Source organism: Quercus lobata, chromosome 2 (genome assembly GCF_001633185.2).
Source record: "Quercus lobata isolate SW786 chromosome 2, ValleyOak3.0 Primary Assembly, whole genome shotgun sequence".
NCBI classification, from domain to species: domain Eukaryota; kingdom Viridiplantae; phylum Streptophyta; class Magnoliopsida; order Fagales; family Fagaceae; genus Quercus; species Quercus lobata.
In genome coordinates this window covers 53,871,474-53,894,367 of record NC_044905.1, presented here as the reverse complement: position 1 = coordinate 53,894,367, position 22,894 = coordinate 53,871,474, and the positions used below count along the sequence as shown (strand labels likewise).

At 35.2% G+C, this 22,894-nt stretch overlaps 2 protein-coding genes across 2 annotated transcripts in view; one reads left to right on the top strand and one right to left on the bottom strand.

Moving 5' to 3' along the window:
• Window positions 1-22,894, bottom strand: part of LOC115975860 (proline dehydrogenase 2, mitochondrial-like) — a 37,766-nt gene that overhangs the window by 5,658 nt on the left and 9,214 nt on the right. The window lies entirely within an intron of this gene.
• LOC115975861 (stress-induced protein KIN2-like) lies at window positions 1,563-21,513 on the top strand. The gene is made up of 3 exons (XM_031096894.1): window positions 1,563-1,668; window positions 20,982-21,050; window positions 21,173-21,513. The coding sequence occupies exons 1-3, from the start codon at window positions 1,612-1,614 to the stop codon at window positions 21,245-21,247; spliced, it is 201 nt and encodes a 66-aa protein (XP_030952754.1). The 5' UTR covers window positions 1,563-1,611; the 3' UTR covers window positions 21,248-21,513.

Here is a 22,894-nt window from a genome sequence, read left to right as displayed (position 1 = left end):
CTAATTTGGACTTACCTATATGTACTTGGAAAACAAATAGGATAACAGAAGAATTAGAAATAGAATAACAAGCGGTGAGTCTTGATGCAAAGATGTTATGGTGAAATGATAAACTAAGAGAGAGAGAGAGAGAGAGAGAGAGAGAGAGAGAGAGAACCAGGTCTTTAAAGGGAATTGAAGGGTTTAAGGATTTTAGTGATTTAATAAATAAACAAAATTGTGTGCGACAACTCTGGCCTCTAGCATTAGTACTTAATTGCTAAAGGGTTTTTTATTTGTTTGTGTTTTTTATATGTGCATCTCCTTTCTGGTAAGGACAAAATTATTTTGTTTAAAATTTTTTAAAGGGCCAAGTTGTTTGTTTTTGGTAAAATTGGTTAATTGAGCTTAATTGTTTTTAGCTTTATTATTGGTAATTATTGTTTTTGGGCTAATTTTTTTGGGATGGTATATTTTGTTTTAAATTTTAGATCTATAAATTTTTTTTATAACTTTTAAAAGGAGGAGAATGCAAGAATTACAATTTTTTTTTTTTTTTTTTTACAAATTGCTATTATATTAAGTGGCTATTAGTAAGTAAAAATGTGATGTAAGTGGTGAGCACAAATGCAAACCAATAAGAATTTACTACATTAGAAGTTTTGTAAAATTGTTGTAGAAAAGTTTGTGGCTATAGGAAATAATTCACATCTTATTATAAGACTTTTAATCAATTTGGGTTTTACCATTAAAATTTAAATTAATACAACGTAGTTATTAAAGGGTGCAAATAAAAAAAGCCCACAGATTGGGCCTGAGCCGATCTGGCCTAAGACTGGATCTATGTAGTTTGGAAGACTCTATTCTGGCCCAGTTTATATGGACAATCTGACACTGAAAGTGGAGGTAACATTTAATTACTTAAAAGTTTTTTTGGCTGAATTTAATTACTTAAAAGTTTAGGTTACTATTAATCTTTCATGTGATGCCAGTTGATGAGGGGGTGCTTTACGTACCTATGGAGCAAACTAAGATCTGTACATAAAATCTGGACATGAAATATTTGCACAAATGTGTGATTGATAATGAGTATTTTTTGCTTACTACTTGATAGAGCAAGAATATGCATAGCAGGTGTGCTTATGAATTTTTTAGGATCCCTTTTTATTATTATTTATTTTTATCACATCATATGACTCAAAAAATGCGAAGTTTATTCATCAAAAAAAGCGAAGTTTATATGTATTTCTCAATAATGGACAAAGTTTAATTACCACAAGCAAACTTTATCATTAGGACAGTCTAGACTCTAGAGTAGCAAATTCATTGCAAGTAGTGTCAAGGCCAAGTTCATATATATCCCTCTAAAATCGTAACTAACTTTAAATTGAATGGTTAGTGTGCGTATCATCAAAAGAAGCACCTGGTCCTAAGGCCAAATTAGGATGCCAAACTTCAATCATATGATGACACATGTTGTGAGCATATTTGAGAAAACATAAACGTGTCAATTAGTGGATTGGTTTGAAAATCCTATAAATTTTGCCTCACATTTGTTTGTACAATCACCCAAGTTGAATTATAGAGCCTGAATTACATTGTTAGTGTTTGTGTTCCAAGCAGAAACTGAAGATGGACAAATCCCAGAATGCAAGTTACCAAGCTGGCGAGGCCAAGGGCCAAGCTCAGGTGAGTTTCTATCCATAATCCATCCTATTTACATCTATTAGCATAGTAGCATACATCTAGTAAGCACAGATACTCTAGTTTAGCTCATATATTTGTATCCGGTACCGGATATTTCTAGGATACTCCTGTATGCGTACACTGATTTTTTATTTTAATTGCCAATATGTCCAAGATACGCCTATGATACAGTGCTTCTTAGGCAAACTTATGTTTCAATAAGTTTTAGCTTTTTCTTAATAAAATTTTGTGAAGACAACTTATGTTTCAATAATTGTGGCTATCATGAAGCTAACACTTGATCTTTAGAATTTAAAGTATCTAAATGCCCTTTAAATTAAGGACATGCCCAATATGTATGAGAAATCATCCATAGATTTTCTTCACCTATTTGTGAAGAAGAGACCAAAACATTATATCTCTACGAAAGTGAGTTATAATGCTTCTAGAATTCTGGCCTTCAGCAGCCAACTTTACTAAGATGGTTCACCACATTAGATATATCTACAGCCTATATATCAACATAATAACAGGACGAGTTCAATAGGAACCCTATGCATTATTTAAACAACTCAATAAGACTGCAACAACACAAACCCAAGCCTTCTTCAGATAAACCTCCTAATTTGTACATAATTTTCCGTTAACGTAGATTCCCACAAACCCAAAGAAGAGGAAAACATATTGAAATTCATCAAGCATTTTAAATTATAGCGTTAGAACTTGAGCCACCTTTTTATGATATTATCTATCGCCTATTATTTTTAAATCAATCTGCACTGCTCTTATGAATAAAAGTATGGCCTTATGTTTGGTAGCTCCATCATCTCCAATGTGGTTTTCTAGAATCTTTTTGTTGAGAACTATCTCTTCTAGGAAAATTTACTTTTGATGAAATAGTGCCAGAAGAAGTGCAAACTTGCTTTTGATCATTATTTGCTATCTTCATGCATAAAAGAACAATGAAATCAGGCTACAAAAGAAGTTCATGGAATTAAAAAATAAAATTTGCCCAATTATTGGTAGTAAGTTTTTAAGGCTGAGATGATAACATTTAATTACAAGCTGCGTCTAATTTGATATCCAATCATCAATATTATATAAAAGCAGAGACCTAATGTGAGAAAGCAAGAGGTTTTGTCAAGTGACGCATTTTTGTGCAAAGAGAATTAAAATATTCTCAAGTGCCACATCAGAGATAAGACAAATTAAATATTAACTTTTTGTTTCATTTAGTTCAATGATTCAAGATTTTTCATCCCTCACACATACACACAAACTCTTTACATTTTAATTCACCATTTTTACTCTTGCTCTTCTACCCCTTTTTATATACTTATCCACAGCTTTTTATGCCATCCCATGTCAAATACATACAGACAAAAAACGATGTCATTTACCTTCAATCTTTTGACAACACCTACCTAGCTCTAACATTGTTATTTCATCTAATACTAACCCGTATGAGTTGGCAATAACCAAGGAAGGAGGCCTTGCATTTTATATGAGGGAGAAAAAAACACATTCTATATCAAATTTAATTCTATAATATTCCTCCAAAAAAAAATTTCCTCATTCCTTCAATTGAATAATTATAATGAATATACGTGTACAATTTATAATTGTTGCTTTTTATGATGAATTTATTACTAATAAAGTTCTATAACAATTATGTTATAATACATATACAAAATTCTCCAAAACAATCTGAAATAAAACATTACAACATTATTTGTGCATTGCATAGGTAACTTACTATCTAGTAATATATAAAACAAAAGTTCAAAGACTGTTCAATTTTGAATTGTATCAATTGATTCACATTATGTCAAGTGGCATAGCTAGCTTTGATTCACACACACACACACACAGAGATATATATATATATACAATTTTTTTTTTTTTTTGAGAAAGAAGATAATTTATCATTAAAACTATACCCGAAGGTCGAACCGTACAAAAGAAGAGATATCTGAAGGAACAGACTCCATCCAGACCTCTAAGGGGTAAGATAATCTAGCTCTCTAGGCTAAGGCATGCACTACTGCATTTCCTTGCCTGCCAATATGAGAGAAGGAACAACTCTGAAAAGAGTTTAAGTGAGACAAAATGTCTTTTAAAATATGCCCTCCCTGGGCGTGAGACACAATCCTATCTTGAAGAGACTTGATAACAATAGACAAGTCCCCTTCAAAAACCGGATTGTAGAAACCTGATTCTCTAGAAACAAGCACTACACGTCGAGTAGCCAAAATCTCCACCAATTCCACTGCTTGTGGCTTCACAATTTTTTCAGATAGGGCAGCCATAACCACACCCTCCGAGTTTTGAATCACCACATCAATTCTTGTGCAGTCTGACTCTCCAAACAGAGCACCATCAAAGTTTATTTTCACCTAATTTAAGCACAATGGGCTCCAACGGACTGTTGATGCTACACTTCTCACGGGTGGCATCTACTTTACGTTCCTATCTGCATAAATCTGTAGATATTTTCCTGCAAAGTCAGCAAGACTGTCCAAAGGTAGCATGGTTGCTTGGAGACGGGACTTGTTCCGGTGATGCCATATCGTCCACGCCGTGACTGCAAACAGTGGAAACAGGCGTGGCTTGGTCTGGGCTAGTTGAACCAGGTCCGAGAAGGAGCCTTCCTCATCTTAAGTGTTAACTAACCAACCAAAACACCTTTGCCACACCTATCGGACCTTAGAGCAACCCCATAGAGCATGCTTGACATCCTCAGGATGAACGGAGCAAAGGTGACACACGTTCTCTTGTAAGATGGTTCTCTTCATCAGATTATCCTTTGTGGGTAACGAATTGGTACAGGACTTCCATAGGAAGTGTTTTATCTTTCCCGGAACTTTGAGTTTCCAAACACCTTTCCATAAATTCCTCTAAACTTCAGTAGCGTCTGTTAAGGGACCACCCAACTATTGTTCTTCACAAAGAATTTTCTAACCTGACTTCACTGAGTATGAGCCATTCTTTTCAGTAGGCCAAACAAAAGAGTTGGTCTGGGGAGTGATGAATAGAGGCAAGGAAATTATGATCTGGGCGTCAGGGGGGTAGAAGCATTGATCAATTAAGCCTAGGTTCCACCACCCTGAGTTGGGATCAATAAGCTCAACAGCTGTAGAATTTGGAGCAAGTCCACCTCTATGGAATAGGATTCTACCAGCATTTGAATTAGGAAGCCAAGCATCTTGGAAGATCCGAATGGTTTTACCATCCCCCATTCTCCAACGGCCATTTCTTTCAATTAAGTTTTTGGAGCGAAGAATGCTTTTCCATGCAAATGAACCCGTGGCTGACTTTGCTTCAAACACACTGCCATTTGGGAAATATTTGGCTTTAAACACTTTGTAGAAAAGAGAACCCGTGTCATGTGTTAATCTCCAATCATGCCTAGCTAACATTGCCTCATTAAACTTACAAAGATCTTTAAAACCCAAACCTCCCTCTAGTTTTGGCTTACACAAGACCTCCCACTTCTTCCAATGAATTTTCCTTCTATCTCCCCTTTGACACCACCAAAATTTCCGAATAAGCATTTCAATATCTTGGCAAAGGCCTACCGGAAGGTGGAAACAACTCATAGCAAATGTGGGGATGGCTTGAACTACTGCTTTCAACAAGACTTCTTTGCTCGATTGAGAAAATAATTTCTCCTTCCACCCTTAGAGTTTTCCCACACCCTATCTTTGATATAGTTCAAACTAGCTTTCTTGTTTCTTCCCACCACCGCTGGCAAACCCAGATATTTCTCATACTCTTTAATCTCAGCAACCCCCAACAAATTTTTAATAGTCTCTTTAGTTGAATCCAACACATTTTTACTAAAGAACAGGGTGGTTTTTACAGAATTAATCTTTTGCCCCGAAGCCTTCTCATAAAGATTCAAAAGGACTTGGATGGCTTCCACATCCTCCACCTTTGCCCGGCAGAAAAGGAGACTATCATCTGTAAAAAATAAATGAGAAATTTTTGGACCTAAACGGCAAAGAGAGAAGCCCTCAATCTGTCCACCATCAACCGCATGTTGAATAAGCCCATTCAAACCCTCCAAGCATAGTAAAAAGAGATATGGAGACAAGGGATCACCCTGCTGAATACCTCTAGATGGAATGATATGGCCTTTGGGTTCACCATTTACCAAAATGGAGTAAGTAACTGATCAGATACACTCCATTATCCACCCAATCCAAGTAGGATGGAAACCCATCTTCTCCATAATCAACTTCAGAAAAACCTACTCCAACCTATCATAAGCCTGACTCATGTCCAATTTTAAAGCCACATGTCCCACTTTGCCCACCTTCTTCATCTTCATATGGTGGAGAGTCTCAAACACCACCAAAATGTTATCCGAGATAGCTTTATCCGGTTGGAAAGCGCTTTGAGATTCAGAAATAATCTGGGGCAGCACTCTTTTTAATCTGTTGGCCTATACTTTGGAGACAAGTTTATACAGGACATTACAAAGCGCAATAGGTCGAAATTCAAAAATGAATTCCAGGCTCTTAACTTTGGGGATGAGTGTAATATAAGTATGGTTAAGGCATGGCAAAACTTCTTTGGAATTTAAGCAAAATAAAACAGCCTTAACAATATCGTCACCAATATTGTCCCAATAATGTTGGAAAAATAGAGGGGGCATACCATCGGGGCCGGGAGCTTTTAAAGGCGCCATCTGTTTTAGGGCTGTTTCGACCTCCTCCTTTGTAAAAGCTTCAACCAAACCATTATTCATATCAGCACTCACCACCCTTTTTGTGTGTTGAACCACCATCTCCATATTACTCGGATTTGAAGAGGAGAAAAGCTTGCTATAATAATCTACAATCATGGCAGAAACATTTTCCCCTTCTGAAAACAATACTCCATTTGGATCGCAGTGCTCAGAAATGGAGTTACAACGGAAGCGTTGGGACGCCCTATTATGGAAGTACTTCATGTTGCTATCACCCGAGACCAACCAATGGGTATGGCTTCTCTGTTGCCACATTTGTTCTTCCATGTATAAGAGCCCATTAACTTCGGATTTTAGTTGCAGAAAAACATCCATGTTGCCCCCCTGAATTGCCGCTTCCTCAGCTTTACTCAGCATCTTCTTCTTCTCCACTAAGGTTTGTGAAATATTACAATAGGGCTATAATCGAACTACCCACAAACCAAGGATTGAACCTTTGTTGCAGGAAAACGTTCAACCCATTCAGTCGTACTAACAGCTCTATCAAGGCGTTCCCAAATGCCACCTATGGGGTAATTCTTGAACCATGTAAACTTTTTCCCACTAAATCCCAAATCCAACAAGCCGCATTCATCTAACACCTCTCTAAACTTTTGCATCTAACCATAGAGGCGAGGACGCCCCCCTTTCTTCTCATGTGACTTCACGAGTTCATTGAAATCTCCCCCACACAACCACGGTAGCGAAAGCTGATTATGAAGGTTTCTCAACAAGTTCCATGAATCAGAGCAACGATGAGTTTTTGGAGCTCCATAAAATCCCGTAAATCTCCAAGCTTTATCAGTACCTCCAAAAATCACTATATCTATGTGATTGAGAGAGGAGGAAACAACCTGTAAATCAAAATATTTTTTCCAGAAAAGAGCTAAGCCACCACTATGGTCCACTTTTGAAACACCATAGTAGTGACCGAATTGTAAAGAATCGCGTATGCCTGCAAGCCTAGCTTCAACCAGCCATGTTTTGGCTAAGAACACAACTGTAGGATCTTGTGCCCGGATAATATCCCTGAGCTCTTGAACTGTCTTCCGGTTCTTAAGCCTGCGACAATTCCAACAAAGAATACTCATAAACCTTGGCAAGGCTGGTAACCAAACGTCACCAAAATTTCATAATTTTCCTTTTCATCTTGGGAAACTATGTATTTCGTGTTTGGGACTTCAACCTGATCAGAATCCACCACAAAAGCTCTTTTTTGTCCTGCATGTACAAGCAAAACTTCCTTACTGCCTGAAGAAGATCGCAGTATACGTGACCATTTTGGAGCTGAAGCAAAAGAGTCTTGCCTTGTCGGCTGGTGATTGGAGATGTCAGCTAGCTTAGGTCCATGGGTCACGAGATTATTTTGTGTCAGGAGGTGCTCATGTTGTGAAAGGGACTTAGGATAATCAGCTGAGGTGTTGGCTCATATTACCTCATGATAAGGCCCACTAGGTATCACGAGAGACAAGGCATCCAAGGATGCGTGTTGGGGACATCTTAGCCCATTACTATCAAGATTACCCACATGCCCCACAAAAGCATTTGGTTCCTTTGCCACAAGGTTGCCCATTCTACGCTGGCTCTCAAAACCTAGTGGAATTTCGTCCTCTGCCCCTGATAGCTGAGTTACAGCAGGTAAGTTGGTAAGATGGGACGTGGGAAAGGAGTTTACCTTGGGAAGTTCCCTCCTTAGGTCTTGCTTTTGCTCCTTTTCCCATTGCATCGTGTCTACCAGCACGAGCCGAGTGTCAGGAAAGCCTGAAAGACTTGCACTCAAAGGGAAAGTCGCATTTCCCACCTTTTCAACCAACCCATTAGCCTTACCCGATTCATGTAAAATCAATTGTTGCTTTATTGGCTCACCTAAAGTCTGTACTTCTCCTGCCGAGCCACTGCCACCCTGAGAGGACTGTTGAGACCCATGAACTATTCCATCCCCTAACTTTTCCCCAGACAAGTCAGACCGGTTAGGTGGCTTTTCTAGCCAAGCACTGGTCGCCTCCCCACTGAAATCACGGTTGGCTCTCCCACCGTGATTGTTTGGCTCTTTTGGAAACCTCCTCATTGGTTCACCTCTCAACCAAGCCCCATACTGCAAGCACTCCTCCCCCAATTGGTTTTTAATAGGTGATACCGTGCATTCTCTAAGGGAGTGGCTAAGCAGACCGCACCGGTAGCAAAAGTTAGGGAGCCTCTCAAACGTAAGCTGAACCCACCTTGACTCACCACCTTTGATGGTGATTCTTTTTCCCTGGATAAGTCTTTTTGTGATGTCGATCCTGACTCTCACCCTAAGACATTTACCCCAGTTAACTCCAGAGTCAGGAACGTCAACCTCCATAATAGTCCCCAAGGATGATCCAATCACCCATCCCGTTTCCTTGGTTCTACTCTTTAGAGGTAGATTGAAAATCTGAATACAAAAGGGCGACCATTTAATCTCGATCTCCTTAGGAGTTAACTCACCTTCAAACTCTTGTAAGAGCACCAACTGTTTCTCAAAACTCCAAAGGCACATGTCAAGGATTTTCTTCTTATCTTTCCCATCTCCAAACTCCACTAGAAACAAGTCTTCCTCTAACTTAGAAAAGTTGACCCACTTTTTCGTTTTCCATAGCATCCTCAAGTTTCTTCTCAGTGTGTCTAAGCTTATATTTCTAGGGGTCATGATCTTCATAATAAGACAGTTTTTTCCTACCTCTTTTGCAGCTTTAGTATTGCTATCTCCTAGTTCAACACCTTCATCCTCCTCCTCTGTGAAGGACCACTTCCAGTTCCTCTGCCATTAGAAAGCTAATTTCGCTGACCGCCCCGTTACGGAGCCACTATTTAAACAAGAAACCACCCACCCCGACCTTACCAACAGAAGGTCACTATAACTCTTGCAAAGGCTGCAAGACTCAAACTGCCACTACGTGCATGAAACACGAGAGCACCACACACACACACACACACACACACATATATATATATATATATATTGATAGGAAACTTGAAACTTTCTATAAATAGAAAACAACATTACATCATGATGAAGAGCTTGTACCACAAAACAAGGATTCTCTTCCATCCAAACAGAAAAATCAACAATACTAACACTGGTTTGTTCCCCTACCTACGGACATGCAAAAACAACACATTTCTAACAACATGACATAAAGCTTGAATCCCATAAATAATAGACAGTACTGAAGATGGAGGTGGAGAAGGACTAGCAAGGGCACGAAAGACATTAAGAGAGTCACCTTCCAATGTAAACTCTTGTAACCCCACATCCTTGGCAAACTATAGACCAATCTCAAAAACTTTTGCCTCCACCTCCAAAGGACCCAAAGGAGCTCTAATTTTCTTGCTCAAAGCTGCCACAACCAGACCATTACCATCCCGAATAATGGCCCCACCCCCGATTCTTTATGAGCTTTAATCCTACAACAAAACAACTTCTATTGGGGAAAACTGAAACATTATATAGGAAATGAATTGCCACTCTTAACATATAGAGTGTTGTATGTATAATATTTATATACGGAAAGTACAAGATAAGATTTGGAACTAATAAAGTACAAAAGTTCAAAGAAAAAAAAGTTAACAAATGCCTTAAGGGCACTGGTTTAGGAACTATTTGTATAAACTTTTTAAGAGAAAAGAAAAAGTAACTAATTTTTTTGACAATTTTTTATATTTTTTGTGAAAGTGGTATTAAAACTTCCTTAAAATTGTCTATTAAAAAATGCCCTAAGAGCACCTATTAATTGGACCCAAGTTCAAAGGGTAGTAATAAAAGGTTAAATACAATAGATAAGGTTAGGCTAATAAAAAAGGCATGAAATTTTAATAATTATTATTATTAAAGAAAAAAAAAAAACCTTTATCTTTACAAAATTGATGAATAGATAGGAAGGATTTTGTAATGGATGGAACATGGAGTCCATACATTGAAAAGATAAAAATAAAAATAAAAAGAAGAAGGGCTTTTGATGTGGAACTAATGTGAGAAATGAGGAGGGCTTTACCATTGCCAATACAAAAATGATCAGGATCACAATATTTGTCAGGAGTGGCTAAATTGGCAAGATCAAGAGTGATATAATGAGTGGCACCAATATCAAAGAACCAGTTAAAAGAATTGACGAGGAGCGGCATGGAAGGCAAGATGAGCAGCAAGGACATTTTGATTTTGTATAGTGATGAATTTGATGATATAGCAAGTTGTTTCCATATGATTAAAACCATTGCAAATTTGATTAGTAGCGAGGACAAGAGTCATTGTGTGAGCCTGTGAGGCACATGTATCAGAAGGCCATTCTAACAAAAATCGCCATTGTGGCCACAACGACAATTGCTAGAGGTGCGACCTTGATCCAGGGCCAGTTCAAGGCATTGTGGGCCTAAGGTGACTAACTTAAATAGGCATATTTTTATATTTGAATATTAATATAATATTTATTTAAGGAGTATTTTTTTTTCCATTTAAAATCTATTTTTTTAGATGCAAAATTAAAAATTAAAACAAATCCATCATATTATTCAATGAATGTCTATTGAGTGAAGCAACCAAACAATAAAAAATTATGATTGAAAATTTTAATAAAATTATATATTTAATATCTCTAAATAAAATTTGAGTATAAATTTATTTACTAATGAGAGATTAATGAGTTTTATACTTTAAAACTGAGAAAAATAAACAGTCATTGCCACATCCAATGAAAAGATTTTTCTTTTTATGGTTTTTCTTTGATAAAAAATTACTTTTTAGTTATTGGTGAATGTTTGGGGCTTAATTAGTACTCTCATTAGGGCCTTACACGGTTGCCTACTTGCCTCTTGCATTGAACTAGCACTGCGACTTGACCCCTATTTGAAGAAGTTCCACAATGAGCAACATTTTCCCAAGGTGAGTTCTATGAACACGCATCAAAGTGCAGGAACTTGTGGATGAGAAGAAGGCCATGTAACTCAAGAAAGGAAATAGGGTTGGGTTGAGACGAGTAGCTAAGGTGGTAACTAAATCACAAAATCTAGATTTGAGGCATTTGAAAACACAGATGTTAAAGCCTTGAATTTAGACTTAAGAAGAGCCTTCCAGCCACAATGAGTTTATCAGAAAGTGTTTTGGCCTTATGTGGAAATTAGGTGACAGAGAGATCTCCCTCTTTAAGACTTTGGAGTTGCAAGTGAATTTAGAAAATTTGAGTATTTTAAGTAAAGATTTTTTAAAAGGAATTGAGACCAACAAGAGGTAGAATCTCATCAAATAGGGTCTTAGGCCAGATGGGCTCAGGCCCAATCCATGGGCTTAATTGATTTGCGCCCTTTAATAAATATATACGTTGTATTAATTTAATGCAGGTAAAACCGATTTTTTTTTTTTTTTTTAAGAAACACACACATATATAGTAAAAGAGGATAAGATAAGGGAAGGTAAAACCGAAATTGATTAAAAGTCTTATAAATTGATGTGAATTATTTCCTATAGCCACAAACTTTTCTACAACAATTTTACAAAACTTCTAATGTAGTAAATTCTTATTGGTTTGTATTTGGGCTTACTACTTACATCACTTTTTTACTTACTAATAACCACTTACCACAATAGCAAAATTTGTAAAAAAAAAAATTGTAAATCTTGCATTCTCCTTTTAAAAGTTAAAAAAAAAAAAAAAAATTATAGATCTAAAATTTAAAACAAAATATACCATCCCAAAAAAATTAGCCCAACAACAATAATTACCAATAGTAAAACTAAAAACAATTAAGCTCAATCAACCAATTTCAACAAAAACAAACAACCCGGCCCTTTAAAAAGTTTTAAACAACATAATTTTGTCCTTACCAGAAAGCAGATGCACGTATAAAAAACACAAACAAATAAAAAAACCCTTTAGCAGTTATGTACCACTGCTAGAGGCCAGACCCATTGCACACAATTTTGTTTATTTATTAAATCACTAAAATCCTTAGACCCTTTAAAGACACGATTCTCTCTCTCTCTCTCTCTCTCTCTCTCTCTCTCTCTCTCTCTGTTCTTAGTTTATCATTTCACCATAACATCTTTGCATCTAGTCTCACCTCTTGTTATTCTATTTCTAATTCTTTTGTTATTCTATTTATTTTCCAAGTACATATAGGTAAGTCCAAATCAGTTTAATTTGGGTGTTGTGTGCAAGTTGGTAAATAAATCTACCAAATCCGTAGTCTTAAAGGAGAGTTGCAAATTGACCTATTACTATATACATACAAAACCACAATAAATTCCTTTTCATCCATTTATCTTGTTTCTACAAACTCTTTGTTCTCAAGTCTTAAGGTATTTGTTCCATGAACATATTGGAAAATCCAATTTTAACATAAATAGTTGTTAAAAGGTCAATTTGCATCTCTCTATACTTTGTTCATTCACATGGGCAGCTGATAGCAACCCACCATAATTCCTTAGTGTAAATAAGACCTATTTATTAGGAGTTGAAACTAAGCCATCTAATTTATGGCCTTGTCTTCTTTTAGTTGCTTCGATCTCTTTCTCTCTCCCTCTCTCTATACATATGTGTGTGTGTGTGTGTGTGTGTGTGTGTGAGTATGAGCTCTTAATGGAATGGACACTAAGAAATAGAGAAACATTGATAGTATAGAGAAAGATATATGTATCAGTATCATAAATATTATAAATAATTTGATGTAATGAATGAATACTTGAGAAGAGGAAATTCAGATATAATATTACTCTTGTATTTCTTGATGAAATTGTTTTATAACTCTAACGATTCTTATACATGATAAAGTGATATCCTTAAAGGATTCAAAATGATGGTGTTGGTCAAATGTTGATTCTTTTAATGTTTTTTCCCCTTGAATAATCACGTCATTAATATGAATCAAACAAAAGCTAGCAAGGTCCATACCTTCTCATTCTTTTAGTAAGGGAATTTGCTTCACATAAAGCTACATATATGGCTACTAGCTAATAAGTTATGAGTTTGAAACAAAAACATAACGGTTCTTCTAAGACCACAATTTTTACCATAATTTGATAAAGTAGTCGACTATAAGTGATGTACAATTACTTTCATATGAATTCATCATTTTTTCTCCTCTAATCATAGTTGACCACTTTAAAGTTGTGTCCAAAAGCTTTCTAAAAACAAAATCCACCAAAAAATAAAATAAAAAATCAGCTAGAATTATCTTGATTTCTTCCATGAACCTTTGAATAGACCAATTAACTTCCAACGTATTTCCCTTGATAGCTCCCATCACGTTCAAGGCATACCTCCCTCTAAAATAACATAGTTGAGGTTACTTTCTTGATGTTTATCTTTTTCTAATTAACATTAATGCATAAGATTAATTATTTATTTATTTCTATATTTTTTTAAGATATATTTTAAAACATCTTAGAGGCATTAATTTGGTGGTAATACACACATATTTTTTCCAAACACATACCTGGTTTGAATCTTAGCGCTAACCTAAAGCATTACAATTTTATTGTTTTGAATTTGAAGTTTTATTTTTTTGCAGGGTCCATACATAGAAAATCCCACAAACCCAATCCCCCCCCCCCCCCCCAAAAAAAAAAAAAAATCCTTAACTTATCTCCAGAACTTCTTTCCTTCAATGTTGGTGATAAAGGACACAGTTTCCCCTCTACGTGTACCTTTCTCTTTGTTCGCAGTCTCTGCCATCTCTCACCTCTAAATCTCAGCAGGTCTCAAACTTTTCCTTCTTTTTTCCATCTAGCTTTTTATTATTTATGTTTGGTCCCTTTATTGCTAAATTGTTTTTAATTTTGTTTTGTTATTAGTTTCCTTTTGGCATCGCAAGGTTGCTAGGAACACAACCCAACAATTCTTCTATTATTCCTTTTGGTTCCTGGAAGGTGAGAGAATAAGTAATTGTATATACTTAATCTATGAAACTTCTATGAGTATCTATGTTGCAGGTGTTGGTTAATGATTTTATTGACCCCCTCTTTGTTAAGTGTTTCATTATGTAATGCAAATTCATGAATTTTATTCCTAAATTATAAATAAGTAAATTTGTTCAATAGTAAAAATAGTGTTGGTTTATTTCTTATTTATTTATTTTTAGTGGGATGGGGGTGAAGATAAAGAATTTTAATTTATAATAGTCATATACCTACACATTGTATCTAAGTTATCATTTTTTATGGGCTTGTTATGAGTATCACCTTGAAGTACATTATTAGATTCATCATCATTAAACATGAACTTAAGTAAGAACCTTTGTTTCTTTTTAAATCCTTATGTAAAATTCATTGTCCATGATTTCTGAGTGAGAAAGATTCAAATTGCTTATTTATGATTTCTATAGTGTAAGTGAATTGCTTGAAGTTATACAAAACTTATACATAATCAATGACAGCAGATGGTTATGTAATAATATTTTTAATAATTATTATATGAAAGAAGCTAAATTTTTCTAAACCAGGGGTCTTCACAAATAACATCAAATTATTTTCACATTCTGTAGTAAAACATGTTGTTCTCTAGCAAACAGTTCATATTATTTGTAAACTTTCAGCAATTTAACAAACCATGACATTTTTAAGGGAAAATTTTATACTTGCAAGTTTTACAAAGGATGGGAAGATAACAGGGCCACTCAAATATACAGGTGATGTCCACACATCCATGTACCACAAATTCAGTAAAAAAAAAAAAAAAACAAGAAACGGTATTATTGAATTAGAATGGTGAAATCAAACAATTGGATATTACTCAGAACCTCATAGATCTATTAGAATCATCAATCATAGTAGGATCCATTGTATAGTTACTTCATTGGAGAACATGTAGTACTGTTCAGGAATGCTTTTAAATTACAATTACATCCAAGAAACATATTAGAAAAACATTGATATTCATTAATTAGGCCACCATTTAACTCATATACACATTATATTCTTCCGATTCAGGAAATAATATTTTCTTTCGCACATCCAGCCTTTCTCACAATAAACTCTCTCACTTCCTCTCTTCTCTTTGTTTTTTTCTCTCTTCTCACACCCTCACTATCACTCCCTCTGGCCTCTTCTCTTCCCACAGATTTCTCTCTCTATCTGCCTCTCTTCTCTTTTTTCTCCCTATTTCTTCTCCCCTCTATAACACCATTCTTTAACAAGGTTTTTTTTATTATTATTATTATCTCCTCACAGATCAGTCAATAGTTCTATAACAATTTTTAGTAATTATCAAACTATTTGTACTGGATTAGGTTGTCAATAAAACTATCTAGCCTATGTGGCATTTTGAACTATTAAAAATGAAACTTACGAGTATAATGATTATTTTGAATTATGAGAAGTATTGTTAATATATATATATATATATATATTATGTACGTTACTATTCCTATATGTTAGGACATATGTGTTACACAATTTAGGAACATATGTCACTATTTTATGTAATTGGCTAATCCTTTGACAAAACACACTTTACTTGTATTTCGGTAGATCTAGGATGTGTTTAATACTTCAAGAAATAAGGTTTCAAGTTTAAGTGTTAAAGCCATGCAAGTCTATCCAAGATTCAAATGTGAAAAATGTTGTTCATTAAAGCTCGATAGCTAGCTCAACAACTAGCATCTATTAAGCCTTGAAGAGCTGTTCCAGCCCATGGCTCAAAAGCAGCTTGACAGATAGGGTATTTGTCGAGGTTTATGAAACTTAGAATTTCTGGTCTGTTTTTCATCCAATCTGTGATTGTATGTTTGGGCTTTCTTTTCTCACAACCCTAGACATATAAAAGAATTATTTTAAGGGTCATCAAAGGTGACATAAGTTGCACGAGTGTTGAGCAAAATTTTGTTCAAGCAAATTGTGACCAGAGATAGAATTTGCCCTAGTTTATCTTTCTTATGAAGAAGCTGCTGTGTTTATGCATCATAGGGTTTTGTAACCAAGGAACTTCTCGATCTTCATCGAGTGATGAATTGAAGAACTTTTCAGTCAATAACCTTCTCTAGTTGGTGATTGAAGTCGCATACTAGGATCTGTACAATTGGTTAGTCACGTACTGGAAGTCGTGCATTAAAATGAGAGATTGTCACTACAAAACAAGTCCAATTGGGTATTGGGGTAAGGGTTCAACTGTAGGTTGGTATAAGGTACTGGGATTCCTTTACTTGTAACCGCTTGTTTTGATAATAGTGGATTCTCGGGAGTGATGACCTTAAATTCACCCGGTGGAGTTTTGCCTCAGTGGTTTTCCCCATTCGTAAACAAATCACCGTGTCAATTTAATTTCCGCTACATACTTTAGTTATTGGTGATTTGTTTGTGCTACCACGCGCTTTGCATGTTAATTTGATTAATTAATAAATTTGGCTAATTAATCAACTAATTCCGCACAAGGGTCAATACGTTTTTGCCCTATCACTATACATGAACAAGATAAGTATTTGAAATCATGAAAATTTGATAGCTAATTTTGATTGTATCCGTTGCCAAAATTTTAGTTTGAAAACCAATTCATTCTTGGCTTTTTTATTATTTATTTATATTGATTACATTAGGTGGGTTTACACAATACACATATTATACATGTTTTAAATTATACAAGTAGTGTTATAAAAATTGTGAATACCAAACACCATAAAATGTTCTCAAGTCCATTTTCAAGACTATTACCAAACATTAGAAAATGAGATATTTTTCCAGAAAATGGACTTTAGAAAATATAAAATTTTCTAAAAAACGTTAATGCTAAAACAAACAGAACATTGATGAGAGTTTCAAGTTTCTTATCAAATATATATATATTGTGTGTGTGTGTGTGTGTGTGTACAAAGCTAGCTATGCCATTTGACATAATGTGAATCAATTGATTCAATTCAAAATTGAATAGTCTTTGAATTTTTGCTTCTATATATTACTAGTAAGTTATCTGTGCAACGCACGGATAATGTTGTAATGTTTTATGTAAGATTGTTTTGAAGAATGTTATATATATATATATATATATATATATATATATATTATAGCATAATTGTTATAGAACTTTATTAGTAATAAATTCATCATAAAAAGCAACAATAATAAATTTTACACATATATTCATTATAATTATTCAATTGAAGGAATGAGAAAAGAAAATTTTGGAGGAATATTATAGAATTAAATTTGATATAGAATGTGTCTTTTTCTTTCTCCTTAATTCTAAAACAAAATACATATCCCAAACACCCACAGTTAATCACATCACTTACAAAACCCACAAATCTACAAAGTCTGACTTTAATATGAAAATCGTAATTGCCGTTGACACCCAATATAAAATGCAAAGTCTCCTTCCTTGGTTATAGCCAACTCGTACGAGTTAGGATTAGATGAAACAACAATGTTAGAACTAGGTAGGTGTCGTCGTAAGATTGAAGGTAAATGACATTGTTTTTGGTTTGTGTGTATCTGACATGGGATGGCATAAAGGGCTATGGGTAAGTATATATAAAGGGGTAGAAGTGCAAGAGATAAAAATGGTGAATTAAAATGCAAAGAGTTTTGTGTGTATGTGTGAGGGATGAAAAGTCTTGAAACGTTGAACTAAATAAAACAAAAGGTCAATATTTGAAAGCTCAAATTTGTGCTAAAACACACGACCTTGTTAAGACCCCAATTTTAAAATTACGGCTAAATTGCTTTTACCCTAACTTATCTAAGTGCAGAACAAGAGTAAAAGAAGCGCAATCACCGAAACTACTCTTGTGCACAAATATGAACAATAAGCAATAAATATAAAGCACAAGAGTAAGGGAAGAGGGATGAAACACAAGATGACACCAAGACGTGTTATCAAAGAAGAAACTGAAGAACTCGGCAAAAAACCTCTCCGTGACCCTCCAAGTTGAAATTGACCCACTAGTGAATAAGTTGGAGTACATGAATAACAAAAGACACTCCAAGCCTAGTCTACCCAATGTACTTGAGCCCTCCAAGTTCTTGCTTCCAATGGATTTCTCGGAGTTTTGTCTTCACTAATTTTTCGAATCTTGCATTACGCCCGATTGCATCTACCAAGCCTCACCAGCTTCTCTTGGCGAATCCCCAAAACTTTCCAAGCTCCAAAACACTCTCTACACTCTGAATAGGTGTGGGTTGTGTTTGGATACAAATCTCCTCTCAAGGTATGATAATAGAATAGAGAAGGAGAAGAGGCTACAATAATTTCTCTCTAAAGGATGAGTAGCTCTCTCTCTAAAAGGTGGGTGTATTATGTTGTAGAAACCTATTTAGGGTTTTCTCTCTCTGAATATAGCATTCTTTTCTTTTGTGGGTAATGAAGGTATATATAGTATATATAAAGGGTAAGAAAGTCACACTTAAAATCCTTCAAGCAAAGAGTTTCGCGAGTACTTCGCGAGATGGCATATCTCGCGAAGTGCTCACAAAATGTAGCCCGACAATTGACACTTCAACTTCTAGCATGTACTTCTCACGTGGCCTTTCCGCGAGAACCTTTACTCAGGAACTTCTTGCGAGCTAGTCGCGAAACTGCACTGATCTTGATTTCATGCTTGATTCTTCACCAACTTAATACTAAACCCAATACAATAGAATCCCACAAAATACAAGGAAATAATTTAATTCAATTACAACACTCTTTGTCACTGAATAAAGCCAACATAAAACATAGTTGTAAACCACAACTTTACAACATTTTATTTGTCTTATCTCTGATGTGACACTTGAGAATATTTCAATTTTCTTTGTACAAAAATGCGCCACTTGATAGAACCTCGTGCTTTCTCACATTAGGTCTCTGCTTTTACATAATATTGATAATTGGATATCAGATTAGATGCAGCTTATAGTTAATGTTATCATCTTGGCCTTCAAACTTACTACCAATAATTGGGCAGATTTTATTTTATTTTTTTAAGTCCATGAACATCTTTTGTAGCCTAAATTCACTGTTCTTTTATGCATGAAGATAGCAAATAATGATCAAAAGCAAGCTTGCAATTCTTCTGGCACTATTTCATCAAAAGTAACTTTTCCTAGAAGTAGAAGTGATAGTTCTCAACGAAAAGATTCTGGAAAACCACATTGGAGATGATGGTGCTACCAAATATGTGGCCATACTTTTATTCATAAGAGCACTGTAGATAAATTTAAAAAGAATAGGCGATTGTTAATCGTAAGGGCAGAATTTGGATTGGACCTACTGTAGGATTGGGTTTAAGCCCAATCAGCCCAAACAATGAATTTATAAAGCATGGGTGAAAGAACTAGTTCTACTCCAAAAGATAGACAATAAAAGTTGCTGAATTAAGATTGTTAAACACAAGTAAAATAAGAAAATCTGTCATCGACACGGCCTGAGGAGCTTATGTTATAATATCTTTTTAAAGAACACAGTTACAAGGGTTCGCAATATTTTTTATCAGGATTTCTTGATTTTTTTCTGATCCCTCTCTTTAGGCTACCTTCCCATGCTATATACTATAATCTTGGTATCATCCCTACCATACACGTATAAGTTGGATTCTAGGAACTCCTTCTTGTCCCATCCAACAGCTCCCAGAATCATCAACTAGTAGCTATAAGACTGCTTGATCACTATTCAGGTATCACCTCCACATTAATGCAACCAGAGAGTTGGTTGAGAGGCATTTAATGTGGAGGTAGCAGCTTTTGAAGATATTTGTTGCCACCCTTTGCTCATCCCTTATCCAATGCCCAACTCTTAGTTGTGATGCAACCTTAAAGGATGCCTAGGATGATAAGACATTCTTACCGATCTCGAATCCCCGTTTTCGAGATGAATTATCTCCTCGGACATATTTTTGACTATCACATACAATCTATATTTCTTCTTCTTATACCGTTCCCATTATAACCTTATTTAACCATCCTCGGATTGGTTGATATCCTCGGATTGGGCCATAGGCCCAATTCATACAGTTTTAATATTACCTTCTAAACAGTTGGCCCCCATGATAGCCCCCACGATAGCCCCTCAAAATCTTGTTTTTCGGCTCCTCGGAAGGAAAGGAGGATTTTGATGTCCCCAACCCATCTCGTTTATGGTTATGCCCTCCTGAGCTCTCAAATGACTTTTTACCTGCTCAAGGCACGCTCCTGACACTTCGGCATCCAAAGCGTGCTATCATTAAATTTTGGCGGCTCCTTTGTCCCCCACGTTCAACAGCAGGATGTAAATTCAAGATAGAGGATTTTCCTAGGTTTACGAGCAGGAATTTTCCCACTTGTAACTTTTGTGCCACTATAAATAGCTTTTCAAATCAATTCCTTTCCCTACTTTCAACAATCACACAGTCCTAGAGCTCATATACTGAACCTGTCATTCTCTCTCACTTCCCTATGCGTCTACAAATATTGAAAATTTGTCCGAGGACTTTCTTTTCAAACCTGTAAGTTTCCTTGAACCCTCTTAGTTTTCGTTTCAAAACTTGTTAATTTTTCCTCAAAACTTCTTAGGAAAATGGGTAAGTTCAAACGTTTAGTTGAGTCCATGGATGGATGTTTCATGCATGAACACTATGCTTGTTAACATTTTAAATGTTGACAATAATGTGTTGTTCTTTTTTGGTTTAGGAAAAGGCGGGCAACTTGGAGGACAAGGCAAGCAATGCTACTCAATCTGCCAAGGAATCATGCCAAGAGGTTCAACAAAGTTTTTACTAAGTTAGAAAATTACATATAAACATAACAAAATACTTCGATCTCAAGCAATACTGCCCTACATCATTGTTAATTGCTTACATGTGGAGTTCTATATATTGCAGGCTGGCCAGCAGATGAAGGATAAGGCACAAGGGGCTTGTGATGCTGTTAAGGATAAAGTTGGAGCAAACAAATGAAAATCATATTGGACCTCATCCATCTAGCAAGCCCTCCCAAATAAATTTTGTGCTTATTAAATTTTAATTTATGAATTTTGATTTCTTCTACTTTGTACTCTATTTTGATCTTGCTCTCATTGAGTTGGTTGAATTTGTCATTTGAATTAACAAGGGAACTCCTTTATTGAGTTTTTATCCATGCATTCGTATTAGATCATGCACAAGGTTTCATTATATCTATATTTACAATTCAAAATATAATACTTCTCTATTGCAATCGAAAATAGACTTGTTAAACAATGCAATCCAATTAAAGCAGATCATTCAATACAGATGAGCAAAAAGTCTACTGGTTTTATGTAGCCGTAGGCATTTCGTGTCCAATTATTGTTAGGCAGATTCTAAAGTACAATTAATTTTGACTATATATAAATAAAAAAAAAAAAGTAAAATAATTTCAATGCTTCAACATTTTTTATAATTTTGGTTCAACATTACAATTCTTCCATTAAACTTGGCATGTAATCAGAGACTCGTGAATCCGAGTGCTTAACTACATTTTTGGAGCTTCCCACCATTCTTTTGAATGTTAAAAAATACAATCCACACTCTACACATATTTTAGCTTTTTCTTAATAAAATTTGTGAAGAAGAGACCAAAACATTATATCTCTACGAAAGTGAGTTATAATGCTTCTAGAATTCTGGCCTTCAGCAGCCAACTTTACTAAGATGGTTCACCACATTAGATATATCTACAGCCTATATATCAACATAATAACAGGACGAGTTCAATAGGAACCCTATGCATTATTTAAACAACTCAATAAGACTGCAACAACACAAACCCAAGCCTTCTTCAGATAAACCTCCTACTTTGTACATAATTTTCCGTTAACGTAGATTCCCACAAACCCAAAGAAGAGGAAAACATATTGAAATTCATCAAGCATTTTAAATTATAGCGTTAGAACTTGAGCCACCTTTCTTATGATATTATCTATCGCCTATTCTTTTTAAATCTATCTGCACTGCTCTTATGAATAAAAGTATGGCCTTATGTTTGGTAGCTCCATCATCTCCAATTTGGTTTTCCAGAATCTTTTTGTTGAGAACTATCACTTCTAGGAAAATTTACTTTTGATGAAATAGTGCCAGAAGAAGTGCAAACTTGCTTTTGATCATTATTTGCTATCTTCATGCATAAAAGAACAATGAAATCAGGCTACAAAAGAAGTTCATGGAATTAAAAAAAATAAAAAATAAAATCTGCCCAATTATTGGTAGTAAGTTTTTAAGGCCGAGATGATAGCATTTAATTACAAGCTGCATCTAATCTGATATCCAATCATCAATATTATATAAAAACAGAGACCTCATATGAGAAAGCAGGAGGTTCTGTCAAGTGGCACATTTTTGTGCAATGAGAATTAAAATATTCTCAAGTGCCACATCAGAGATAAGACAAATTAAATATTAACTTTTTGTTTCATTTAGTTCAATGATTCAAGATTTTTCATCCCTCACAAATACACACAAAAGTCTTTACATTTTAATTCACCATTTTTACCTCTTGCTCTTCTACCCCTTTATATATACTTACCCATAGCCTTTTATGTCATCCCATGTCAGATACATACAGACAAAAAACGATGTCATTTACCT

What these genes read in the sequence shown, in the direction of transcription:
- LOC115975861 (XM_031096894.1), top strand. Translation starts at nt 1,612, where the DNA reads ATGGACAAATCCCAGAATGCAAGTTACCAAGCTGGCGAGGCCAAGGGC. An exon ending in AGGCCAAGGGCCAAGCTCAG is followed by an intron (nt 1,669 to 20,981) that starts GTGAGTTTCTAT and finishes TTTTTGGTTTAG; the next exon opens with GAAAAGGCGGGCAACTTGGA. An exon ending in CCAAGGAATCATGCCAAGAG is followed by an intron (nt 21,051 to 21,172) that starts GTTCAACAAAGT and finishes TATATATTGCAG; the next exon opens with GCTGGCCAGCAGATGAAGGA.